General features: G+C 37.2%; 1 protein-coding gene across 1 annotated transcript in view; it reads left to right on the top strand.

The window, feature by feature from the left end:
• Positions 1-13,815, top strand: part of grik3 (glutamate ionotropic receptor kainate type subunit 3) — a 145,240-nt gene that overhangs the window by 63,392 nt on the left and 68,033 nt on the right. The window contains 3 exon segments of the mRNA XM_061674081.1: positions 3,479-3,652; positions 7,955-8,212; positions 9,462-9,643. Of these exon segments, the coding sequence (XP_061530065.1) occupies positions 3,479-3,652; positions 7,955-8,212; positions 9,462-9,643 (614 nt within the window).

The following is a 13,815-nucleotide window of genomic DNA, read 5'->3' as shown; positions in this document are numbered from 1 at the left end:
GCGGGCACAACAACGGAGCGTGCACGGCTTCACGCAACACACCGACCGGTTTGTCTTTTTGTTTATTTCCATTCGTATCTTGAGGCGAAAATGTCACATTTTGACGTCGGACCACATGTCATCGTTATTCCCTTTAGGCCTGCACCGTTCACAGAGTTTGGGTCACAAGTGTAGCCATTTCTCATTACTAAAATGCAACTCATGCACAAACCCTAATTCCAATGAAGTCATGACGTGTAAAATGTAAATAAAAACAGAATAAAATGATTTGTGAATCCTTTTCAACCTATATTCAATTGAATTCACTACAAAGACAAGCTATTTAATGTTCAAAGTAATGAATGTTATTGTTTGTTTTGTTTTTTTGCTAATATTTTCTCATTTTGAATTTGATGCCTACAACACACACCAAAAAATGTGGGACAGGGGAAACAAAAGACTGGGAAAGTTGAGGAATCCTCAAAAAACACCTGTTTGGAACATTCCACAGGTGAACAGGATAATTGGAAACAGGTAAGTGTCATGACTGGGTATAAAAGGAGCCACGTCAAATGGCTCATTTGTTCACAAAGTAGGAATGGGACGAGGTTCACCACTTTGTGAACAACTGCGTGAGCAAACAGTTTAAGAACAACATTTCTCAATGCACAATTGCAAGGAATTTAGGGATTAAATCATCATACAAATCCAATGTTATCTTTTTTAAATATCTGACCCAGGCCTCTTTTGTTTGTGGATATAAATTAGATATGTATCCTATGTGTGCGCAGTATGGACGCGCAGGTCGCACTTATCTGACCCATACATGATCAAAAGGCGACAAAACGTCGCAATTGTTCGACAAAACAGATGCGGAAGAAGGAGCAGAAAACAGTCAGTGGTGAAAAGAACATGCTTTCCAACTGATAAATGTAAGAAAATGTTGGCTCCGGTTGCACAAAATCCTGGAAATTGCCACAAATGCCTCATGATGAGACCTATGCGGCCACATTTACTTCTGTCAACACAGCACCTCGTATTTGTGCGCATGTTTGTGTTGCCATGGAGTCATTCCATCCACAGTAAAAGCTACATTTGTTTTGGGAATGTGAACGACTACATAAGAAGATCGGATTTAACAAAAAATCCGAATTGAGTATCATGCCCTGCAGTGTGAACGTAGCCTTAGTGTTAGTGTTGGTGATAATGATTTCATTGTAAATTTTTCTTTTGACTATATTTTCATTTATTGTTAAACCCTCTGTGTGGATATAATAAAATAACTCAATAAACAAATTAATTTAGAAATAATTTGAATCAAATTATTAGAATTTTTCTCATTTAGAATTAGTGAGATTATTTGTAGATATTCTTCTAACTTTCTACTTTATTATCCCATCACCCAAAATAATAACAATAATAATAATCGTAACAATAATAATAATAATACTTTTACTTTTAGATATAGTTTGTATTTAATTAATATATATGTTTTTTCACAAACAATTTTGAAGTTTTGGTCCAAAATTAACGTTTGTGTTTATAATAAATATTAATGAGTGCAGTATTATATGACTATCTGTGTTGTTCTTTTTGTAGTATTATTTTTTTTATTCTTCTACTTAACATACAATACCCTTGGAGAGTCGGGCTCAAATTAGCAATTTCTGTTCATAAGTATTTATTTACTAGTCCATTTATTCGTACTACTTACCACTCGTAGATGCTGGACTAATCAATGTTAATAGCTTTACTCTCCTGTCGAACATGGAGTTTAGATATTCCATTAGTAGAAATGTGTGCATCAAAGTAAAATTCCCTCAATGCACAATGCTACTGAACAATGTGCTGCACTAATGGCAGCTCACTAAAAGCAAATTATCCAAAGCGTTTTCCTTTTCCGAGGAGCTGATCAAATTTGTTAAAGTGCTTCTGAGAAATGTGCATTCTGCCCTCTTTAACTGTCAAATTAGTGTATAGTCAAGCAATTACTTAATGTACGCTAATGAGATTTAGCCCTGTGCTGTGCAAAATGGAAAGGATTCATTTCATCCAGTGCGAGGCGTTTCCACGGGTTATGCGTGCATCGTGTTGTGATGCCACAATTCAACGGACAATTTCAACTAAGCGGCTACAAAACCAACATATTGGAAAAAAATTGCACAACATATTGTACAGTGGCAGCTTGACTTATGAGTTTCATTTCATTCCGTGATCACGCTTGCAACACAAATCTCTTGGATCTCAAATCAAGTTGGAAATGTCTTTCATCTTTTCCACCCGCCCCCCCAAAAAATAAAAAATAAATGTAATTTGTTTTTAAATAATAAAAAATAACACCCTGCAATATTATCCGTATCAAAACATACAGTAACGACATCATTAAAATGTAAAAAAAAGTAAACGTTTTTGCAACAGGCTTTATTTAATTGACATTGTGCTGCTCCTACTGGTGTGCGCGCTTTGCCCACCAGCGCTGGGGGGCAGTATAATACATGCATACATACATACATACACACATACATATATACATGCATACATAAATACATGTTTGATGATGAAACGCGAAGACCGTTGCAACTAGACTAAGTCCTTTTACTGTCATACTGCATTTTGATTTTATTTAGAAAAACTTCAATTGTTTATTTTGATTTAACGTTTACTAGTTTACCAAATACTATGCTATATGTATGCTGTTTAAAAATAAAATAGATTACAATCAGCGGAAAGTTGCTGTTATTTAACCAAAGAGCTGCAATGCCGTGAAACCAAGATCAAGCTCAAAGTTATCATAACATAAATATATATGATATTCCCATAATAGTGTTTTTTTTGTTTTTTTGCAAAGGATAATATAGCAACTGTATGCCTGTTATATTTATTTATTGTTATATGTGCATGTGTTGCTGCACCGTCTGTGTTCAAATCTCAGTTGTTTAAAGGTTTATAAGTGCCATCCTGTCTGTAGTGTTTTGCATTCACATGTGCCATAGTGTGGATCTTGCTCAACTACCAGTGCAGTTTTACTTCTTGAGACAGCAAACTAGTTAGGACTGAATCAACCAAAACAAACCCCCCCCCCCCCCCCAAAAAAAACAAAAACAACAAAAAAAACAAGGATAGTCCACAACAGTCAATCACATATCAGTATCTAGTTTTCTACAAACCAGCCCGTGGTGAACGCGTTGCAGTATGTGGTTGAGAAGTGAATATCTACCGCAGAAAGACACTTGCATGTAGAAACGTTAGTTTTCCTCTTTTGCATTGAAATAAAAAGACTCGTCAATGGAGAGTGAGGTGGGCGAGCGACTTGGATGTTTGGCATGTCTGATGGAACACAACAGGCCCCTTCAATCCATTAAGGCTTCAGACTTCAAAGAGTCACTGCGTATTTATCTGTATTTTCCCTCCATTTAGTCACACGAAGGCCCGGCATCTTTTGTTGAAGATGATCGATGTTAATGTGTTTGTTTTTTTTCTCCAATATGATTTTATCCAGGCGGGATTTTCGAGCAAATGGAGGGACCCGTCTCCCTGGTCAGCGCCGAGGAGCTGGCCTTCAAATTTGCCGTCAACAACATCAACAGAAACAGGACCTTACTGCCCAACACCACGCTGACGTATGACATACAGAGGATTAACATCTACGACAGCTTCGAGGCATCTAGGAAAGGTGGGTCAATGTCTCAGTGACTCTCTGATGGCCACTTTCGGAGAAGTTTCATGAGCGTAAAATTTGGATCGTCATACTCCAGCGCGCCCGCGACCCTAGTGACTTTAAGGGGTATAGAAAATGGATGGATGGATGGATGGGTGGATATTTCCAAGTAAAATATCCAAATGGAACATAGACTAGTAGAATTTGACAAAAAATAAGCTATTCTATTTTGACAAAACTAGCAAAATCTGATGAGAAAACTCTTAAAATATGACCCCCTCCCAAAAAAATAAAAATAAATACAATTAAAAATCTGAATTTTACAAAACATTCTTTTGACAAAAACATTTGGATACAAAAATTAATTAACCAATAGAATCAACAGAACAAACACAAAAATTAACAAAAAATAAATACTTGACAAGGAAACTACCAAAATATAACCCCCAAAAAGAAATCTAAATTGTATGAAATTATTTTAATCGACAAATATATTCTATTTTGAATAAAAACTCAAAATTTGACAAGAAAACGATCAAAACAGGATTTTACAACAAGAATAAAAAATGGATCGCAAACAGACTTGAAATTTACAGGAAAGACATTTTGACAGGAAGAATAAAAGCCCAACAACGAAAACTATAAGAAAATACAAAAAAATAGCAAAAGTCAAAATTTGAAAAGAAAATTATCAAACTATGACTTTCTTCTTTTCCTTTCGGCTTGTCGCCACAGCGCGTCATCCTTTTCCATGTAAGCCTATCTCCTGCATCCTCCTCTCGAACACCAACTGCCCTCATGTCTTCCCTCACGACATCCATCAACCTTCTCTTTGATCTTCCTCTCGCTCTCTTGCCTGGCAGCTCCATCCTCATCATCCTTCTACCAATATATTCACTATTTCTCCTCTGGATGTGTCCAAACCATCGAAGTCTGCTCTCTCTAACTTTGTCTCCAAAACATCGAACCTTGGCCGTCCCTCTGATGAGCTCATTTCTAATTTTATCCAACCTGGTCACTCCGAGAGCAAACCTCAACATCTTCATTTCCGCCACCTCCAGCTCTGCTTCCTGTTGTCTCTTCAGTGTCACTGTCTCTAATCCGTACATCATGGCTGGCCTCAACACTGTTTTATAAACTTTGCCCTTCATCCAAGCAGAGACTCTTCTGTCCCATAACACACCTGACACCTTCCTCCACCCATTCCAACCTGCTTGGACCCGTTTCTTCACTTCCTGACCACACTCACCATTGCTCTGGACGGTTGACACCAAGTATTTAAAGTCCTCCACCTTTGCTATCTCTTCTCCCTGTAGCCTCACTCTTCCCCCACCACCCCTCTCATTCATGCACATATATTCTGTGTTCCTTCAGGCTAATCTTCATTCATCTGCTTTCCAGTGCATGCCTCAATCTTTCTAAATGTTCCCCCACCTGCTCCCTGCTTTCACTGCAGATCACAATGTCATCTGCAAACATCATGGTCAACAGGGATTCCAGTCTAACCTCATCTGTCAGCCTATCCATCACCACTGCAAACAGGAAGGGGCTCAGGGCTGATCCCTGATGCAGTCCCACTTCCACCTTAAATTCATCTGTCACACCTACAGCACACCTCCCCGTTATGCTGCTGCCCTCGTACATGTCCTGTATTATTCTAACATACTGCTCTGCCACTCCAGACTTCTGCATGCAGTACCGCAGTTCCTCTCTGGGTACTCTGTCATAGGCTTTCTCTTGATCTACAAAGACACAATGTAGCTCCTTCTGACCTTCTCTGTACTTTTCCATCAACATCCTCAAGGCAAATAATGCATCTGTGGTACTCTTTCTAGGCATGAAACCATACTGTTGCTCACAAATACTCACTTCTGTCCTCCACGACTCTTTCCCATAACTTCATTGTGTGCCTCATCAACTTTATTTACCCTTGTTCTTAAAAATGGGCACCAGCACACTTTTCCTCCATTCCTCAGGCATTTTCTCACGCGCTAGAATTCTATTGAACAAGCTGGTCAAAAACTCCACAGCCACCTCTCCTCGATGCTTCCATACCTCCACAGGAATGTCATCAGGACCAACTGCCTTTCCATTTTACATCCTCTTTAATGCCTTTCTAACTTCCCCCTTACTAATCATTGCCACTTCCCGGTCGACCACACTTGCCTCTTCTACTCTCCCTTCTCTCTCATTTTCCTCATTCATCAACTCCTCGAAGTATTCTTTCCATCTAGCTAGCAAACTGCTGGCACCAGTCAACATATTTCTGTCACACTAACCTTATGCACATCTTTCCCATCTCTATCCATCTGTCTGGCCAACCTGTATAGATCTTTTTCTCCTTCTTTAGTGTCTAATCTGCCATACATGTCATCATTTGCCTCTTGTTTGGCCTTTGCCACCTCTACCTTTGCCCTGTGTCGCATCTCAATGTATTCCTTTCGCCTCTCATCGGTCCTCTCAGTGTCCCACTTCTTCTTAGCTAACCTTTTTCCTTGTATGATTTCCTATACTGTGAAGTTCCACCACCAAGTCTCCTTCTCTCCTTTCCTGCCAGAAGATACACCAAGTACTCTCCTGCCTGCCTCTCTGATCACCTTGGCTGTAGTGGTCCAGTCTTCTGGAAGCTCCTCCTGTCCACCGAGAGCCTGTCTCATCTCTTCCCGAAAAGCACTCATCCTGTCTCAGTTTCCACCACATGGTTCTCTGCTCTGCCTTTGTCTTCCTAATCTTCCTCCCCACCACCAGAGTCATCTTACACACCACCATCCTATGCTGTCTAGCCACATTCTCCCCTACCACTACCTTACAGTCGGTAACCTCCTTCAGATTATATCGTCTGCACAAGATGTAATCCACCTGTGTGCTTCTACCTCTGCTCTTGTAGGTCACCCTATGTTCCTGCCCCTTCTGGAAAAAAGTGTTCACTGCAGCCATTTGCATCCTATTTGCAAAGTCTACCACCATCTGTGCCTCCGAGTTCCTTTCCTGGATGCCGGACTTAACCATCACTTCTTCATCACCCCTCTTTCCTTCACCAACATGTCTTTTACAATCTGCACCAATCACGACTCTCTCTCTGTCTGGGATGCTCAGAACTACTTTGTCTAGCTCCTTCCAGAATTTATATTTCCCCTCTAAGGTCACGTCCTACCTGTGGGGCATAGCCACTAATCACATTATACATAACACCCTCAATTTCAAGTTTCAGCCTCATCACTCGATCTGATACTCTTTTCACTTTCAAGACATTCTTAGCCAACTCTTCTTTTAAAATAACCCCGACTCCATTTCTCTTCCCATCTACACCAATAAAATAAAATTAAAATAAAAAAATAAAATAATTTAAACTCTGCCCCTAAACTTCTAGCCTTACTGCCTTTCCATCTGCTCTCCTGGACACACAATATATCAAAACTTTCTCCTAATCATCATGTCAACCAACTCCCGAGATTTTCCTGTCATAGTCCCAATATTCAAAGTCCCCACATTCAGTTCGAGGCTCTGTGCTTTCCTCTTCTCTTTCTGCCGAAGAATCCGCTTTCCACCTCTTCTTCAACTTCAACCCACAGGAGCTGAATCTACACCGGTGCCCTGCAAGTTGACGGCGCCGGTGGCGGACGTTGTTAACCCGGGCCACGACCGATCCGGAATTCTTTGGATGAACGCTCATATTTGTTTGGCAAAGTTTAAAGCCGGATGCACTTCCTGACGCAACCCTCTGCATTTATCCGGGCTTGGGACCGGCCTACAGTTTGCACTGGCTTGTGCCCCCCATAGGGCTGCATTTATACAAATATGACTTTAAAAAACTCATTTGGACCAAGAACAATAAAACTAATCCAAAGTGAAACTTTTTTCATGTGCTATTTAAAATGCTTGAAAAATTGTCACAACTCTCCAATTTTGACAAAAATATAAATTTGACAAGAAAACGCAATATTTTCCAAAATCAATTTAAAAAATTATGAGGAAACTATTAACCTTTTGCTGCAAAATTGACAGTTAAACTACCAAAAATAAAACAAAACAAAAATCACAAACCTGAAAATTAATCAAAATAAAAAACATCAACATTGGACCCCCCAAAACAAAACAAATCAAAATACGACCCCCCCAAAAAAAGATAAAAATATTTTGAAAGAAAACAAACAAAACGAATGTATGAGACATAATGAATTTCATAATATAAAATCAATTTTCACCTTGGCTTAGCTGTATTGTGCTGAGCAGGCAGAACTTTTACTGTGTGACAATTAAGTACGCTGGTCTCACGTGACGTCTCACATTCATGCTCTCTCTTTCTGTCTGTGGCAGCGTGCGACCAGCTGTCCCTGGGCGTGGTGGCCATCTTCGGGCCGTCGCACAGCTCGTCGTCCAACGCCGTGCAGTCCATCTGCAACGCGCTGGAGGTGCCCCACGTGCAGGTGCGCTGGAAGCACCACCCCATGGACAACAGGGACACTTTCTACGCCAACCTGTACCCTGATTACTCGTCGCTCAGCTACGCCATCCTCGACCTGGTGCAATTCCTCAAGTGGAAAACGGCCACCGTGGTCTATGACGACAGTACGGGTGAGCGCCGTTTGACAGACAAAACATTAGGGACAGATCCACAAGCCAACAATTTACTTCATATAAATCATTATTAATATTATATATATATATGTGTATATATATATATATATATATATATATATATATATTTGATTCAATCAAATTATATAAAAAAAAGTAAAAATATTATGCAGACTTTTTGCTTGTACCAATTCACACTAAGTCATACTCTTATATGAATGAATATATATATGTGTGTGTGTGTGTGTGTGTGTGTGTTGTTATATCCATCCATTTTCTGTACCGCTTATCCTCACTGGGGTCGCAGACTGCTAGAGCCTATCCCAGCAATCTTTGGGCGAGAGGCGGGGTACACCCTGAACTGGTCGCCAGCCAATCGCAGGGCACATAGAAACAAACGAGCATTCACACTCACATTCACACCTACGGGCAATTTAGAATTCAATCAACCTACCACGCATGTTTTTGGGACGTGGGAGGAAACTGGAGTGCTCGGAGAAAACCCACTTTGGCACGGGCAGAACATGCAAACTCCACACAGGCGGGGCCGGGATTTGAACCCCGATCCTGAGAACTGTGAGGCAGATGTGCTAACTAGTCGTCCACCCTGCCGGCAATGTATTTTATCCATTTTCCATCCATTTTCTTTACCGCTTATACTCAAACCCAGTTCCCAGACCTGTGAGGCAGATGTGCTAACGCACAATGTGAAACGCCTCAGTTGGGCTAACGGAGCAAGCATTGAAATCCTGCTCGTTGTAAACCTTTGAACAACAAATATTTAATCACAAATGGTGTATGACACATACAGACCACATACAATATTACTTACTGACATATATCAAATAAAAATCTATACAATTAAAATACCATTGAAATAATCGTTGAATGTATTATGATTTTTTTTTTCTTTTTGGATTCAGTTACTCTTTTACGATGCAATGCAACAAAAATAATAATAATAAAAAAGATGCAATAATCCATGGAATCTTTCTGGAAAAAATGACAGATTTAGATTTATTTGGGAGGAATTTGCTCACTTTTCGAAATAGATTTCAAATTCTATTAAATGAATATCTTGAGATTTTCTGACAAAGACATTTTACTAGAACAATAACCATGTTCTCTGTCAAATGAAAACCTCTGTCAGTGTCAAACAAAATAATTTTTTGATACCGCTTATTTATTGAATGTCATGATACTGTGCAAGTGTACCTAATGAAGTGTCTACTTTACGTTCTCCCAGGCTTGATAAGACTGCAGGAACTGATCATGGCGCCTTCCAGGTACAACATCCGGCTGAAGATCCGACAGCTGCCGGTGGACACGCAGGACACGCGGCCCCTCCTCAAGGAGATGAAGAAGAGCCGCGAGTTCCGCATCATCTTTGACTGCAGCCACCACATGGCCGCGCAGATCCTCAAGCAGGTGAGCGGCAACGTCCAAAGATGTCCAACGGGGAATCCTGACCACTTGGTTGAGGAGTTTCATGAAAAATATATGAGTTTAGTTCACATAAAGTACAAAATAAGACAATCGCCAATATAAAATAACAAAGAGTTGGAAAAAGGACAAAAATATAAGACGAATAAAGCACTACTGATCAATAGAAAGTTAGTCATTTACTAACCACAAAGAAAAAAATTACAAAACAGAAAGCTTGAATTAAATGTAAGAAAAAAAGCAGCACAGATATTACACAATTCCAAAATTTGACTGAAAACTAAACAATAATTTGACTTAACAAAATGACTAGAATCAAATTTGTCAAATAAACTTATTGGGACAAGTTAAAATGCTTGTAATAATTTCAGAGAGAATGATGTGAAAAAAATGGATATGAAAAAAAAAAAACATTTACCCAAAACTCTAAATTTGATAAGAAAACTCCCAATATAGGATAAAAACCTACATTTGATTGAGAGAATCAAAAAGAAATGAAAATTGACCAAAAAAAAGTATCATTACTTTAACAAACTTTAATTTTTAAAAATGTCTTTAAAATGTGACAAAACGCTACAAATTAAAAAAAATTTAAAATGACAAAAATCTAAATTTCACCAAAAGGAAACGATCAAAATGTGACCACAAAAATTTGAATTCCATGATTTTTTTAAACAAATGTGAATATGAATGTTGTAAAAACATTGGGTAACAAAAAAGTTATGAATTAAAAAGTTTGATAAAAACTATTAAAATTTGTCCAAAAAATTACAAAAATCTAAAAAAAACAGAACATTTAAAATTTGAAAGAAAATAAAAACTTAAGGATAACTACCAATATTTAACCCAAACAATCAACATTACAAGAAACATTTTTGAGAAAATCATGAAAATTTGTAAAAAAAAAAATCTAAATTTAAAAATAAATTTGATGGAAAACCAAAAAAAGAAATTATAATTTGACAAAAAGTAATAAGATTTTTTTTTTTTAAAAAAAAGAGTACCCCAAAATATAAAATTTTGACAATCCAAATTTAAGAATTAAATATTTAAAATTTGACCAGAAAACTCAACTTGACAAAAAATAAATAAAATGTGTAGTATTAAAATATGGCACAAAAGAAAATCTGCAAAAAATATGACCGAAACAACAAATCTGGTGGAAAACCAAAGAATGAATTATAATTTGACAAAAGGTATTAGAAATTTAAAAAAGAATACCCCAAAATATAATATTTTGACAAAAGAATCCAAATTTACGAATAAAGGAAAATTTTATTTGACAAAAAATAAATAAAATGTTTAGTATTGAAATATGGCACAAAAAGTAAAGATTTCACGCAACATGTTTTTGACACAGAAATTTTGACTTAAAAAAAACTATTTACAAGAAAACACAATGGAAATAAACACAAGGAAAAGTTTGTGAAAGCAACTCTTGTAAGTGAACAGCACTCAAATCCTCCACCCATATTTCATGTCTCAGAAAAACAAGGCACACGATATCACAAGAAGGCTTGGTGAGAAAAATATTGCAAAAAATCAGTTGAGAAGAAAGTATTTGAGGAATAAGTTTAAAATAGTAGGAGAAAAATATAATTTTGCAATGAAAAAATATTGTTGATAATTGCTAATTTTATGAGAAGAACATTTCAATATGAGGATGAAACTTTTATCTTGTGGTTAAAAGGCTAAATATATTACAATTGAAACAAATACATCCTATAGAAAAAACATTTTGTGCACAAAATATAGAATATTGCAATAATTATTTTCTAATATTACAATAAAAATGCAACAAGAATAGGGTCATAAAAACAGGAGAAGAGACTATTTATTTTGTGGGGGGGAGGGGGGGGGGAACTAAAAATACTTAAATCCAGGTTAAAAACTCTTCTTTTCCCCCACGCTTTTGAGAGCATTTCCACTTTTAAATGATATTTCTTGCACTGTACGTTGTTTTAATTGTATTTTCATTTTTATTTTTTCTCTTCGTTTTAAATGTTTATAAGCCTTTTTTCCCCTTTTGATTTTAAAAGCTTTTAATTGCAGCACATTTAAAGCACATTGAGTTACTTTATGTATCAAATGCGCTATATAAATACATTTGCTTTGCTTTGAATAATAAAATCTAAATATTACGAGTGCTAAGAATTGAATGTATGCCTGTGAGTATTGTTATATTATCTGTCTACATGTGTTGTTTCACCATATGTCTTCAGATATCCGTTGCTTCAAAGGTTGAAAAATCGCTACTATCGATGCTAACCTTAACAGGTTAATGGCATTTTCCATTGATGTTAGCATTAAGCCGGTCTCAAGGCAACATAGTTTGTTTTAAATACATAAGGTCTACTTTGTTTTACGTTTTGTTTGACAGTAAGCTTCAAACGGGAGTGGCTTTAAAGAACTTGAAACCTCTTTTTTGATGAATTATTCAAATCATCATTAATTGGAGACTCTAAATTGCCCGTAGGCATGACTGTGAGTGCGAATGGTTGTTTGTTTCTACGTGCCCTGCGATTGGCTGGCAACCAGTTCAGGGTGTACCCCGCCTCCTGCCCGATGACAGCTGGGATAGGCTCCAGCACCCCCGCGACCCTAGTGAGGAGAAGCGGCTCAGAAAATGGATGGATGGATATTCAAATCATTATTTGATTTACTTATTGTGAAGTGAGATGAGTCGAGTTCGCGGCCCACAAAAAGCGCTTGTATCTCAAGTTGGCGCTCGCAAGTTAAAGCAAAAAAATCGACCGAATGACTGCTCGTATCCAGAGTCAGCTGGGATAGGCTCCAGCACGCCCTCGTGAGGATAAGCGGTACATAAAATGGATGGCTGGATGGATGTTACAGTAATGTTAAATATACTAATTAGGAATAAAATATGTTTTATTTCTGATGAACACTTAGGCCTACTACGCTTCTGCATTTTAATGTCGGCCATGATGATGGTACTACTTATGTCATAGTACTATTTTAACATTTTTTTAGGTGGTACTTGGTGTGAAAGATTGGAGAATGACTGATCTCGTTTTTAGTCCATTTGTTGAGAATGAGCTGCTGTATAGAAGGTGGATGGATAGATGAATGAAAGGATATAAGCAATCATGTAGTGAGTCTGTAGACCTCCTCTTCCCCCCTTCCATTAAGTTTGCTGTCACTTTGTGTTAACGTTTCACAAAAATGCATCGTCTCCTCCCTCCCCAAGTTATTGAGATGGAAGTTGACGCAAATCCGCTTGTGGCCCGTCTACAAAGAAAGAAGCCACAGGAGGTTTTGAGGCGCGTTTCTCCTTCATGGATAAACTGTCCGTGTGCGATCATCTCTGAAATGAAAGGGAAATCAAGAGTGATTTGAATGTTTTGCCAGTCGCTGATGTTTGATTACAAACTTGCTTAAGCACATAATTATCATCTGATTATTTTAATGTGATGAAAAAGTTTGTGAAAGCGGCTCACGCAGGTCAAAAGGACTCAAATCCTCCACACATATTTAGGGTGTCAGAAAAACAGGTCTCGTATAATCATGAGAAAGCTTGGCGAGAAAAATATTGCAAAATTAAGTCCAGAAGAAAGTATTTTGGCGGGGGGGATACAATACATGTTTGAGTCATAAAGTTATAACACTATGAGAAAAAATTTTGCAAGGAAAAATAAATGTCAAAATACTTTTAAAATTAAGTGGCCATCCTATATGAAAAAAGGTTTGATAATTATTTCACGAGGATAAAGACACAATATTACGAGAAAATAAGTAGTAATTTTGCAGGGAAAAAGTCAAAATATTACCTAATTGAGGTTGAAAGATTACAATAAAAATTTTAACAATTTAATTTCAAATATTACAATGTAGGTTGTAATATTTCAGGCAAAAACATCAGAATATTACATTGAATTAAATTGTAATATGAAAATAAATTTGATGAAAAATATTAAAAATTACAATGACAAAAAATACATAAGAAAAAATTCATCATTTTATGGGATTGAAAAAATACAGACGATTGCAAGAATGAAGTACTAATATTACAGTAAACACAAAGGCCATAGAAATAGGAGAAGAAGGTATTTTGTGGGGAAAACAAAAAATAATTGAATATTAAAATGATAATATGGTAAAAAAGTTGTTTGGAGCGATGTCAAAATATCTTTTAAAAA

Source organism: Phycodurus eques, chromosome 4 (genome assembly GCF_024500275.1).
Source record: "Phycodurus eques isolate BA_2022a chromosome 4, UOR_Pequ_1.1, whole genome shotgun sequence".
Taxonomy (NCBI): Eukaryota; Metazoa; Chordata; class Actinopteri; order Syngnathiformes; family Syngnathidae; genus Phycodurus; species Phycodurus eques.
This window is presented reverse-complemented; position numbering and strand designations above follow the sequence as displayed.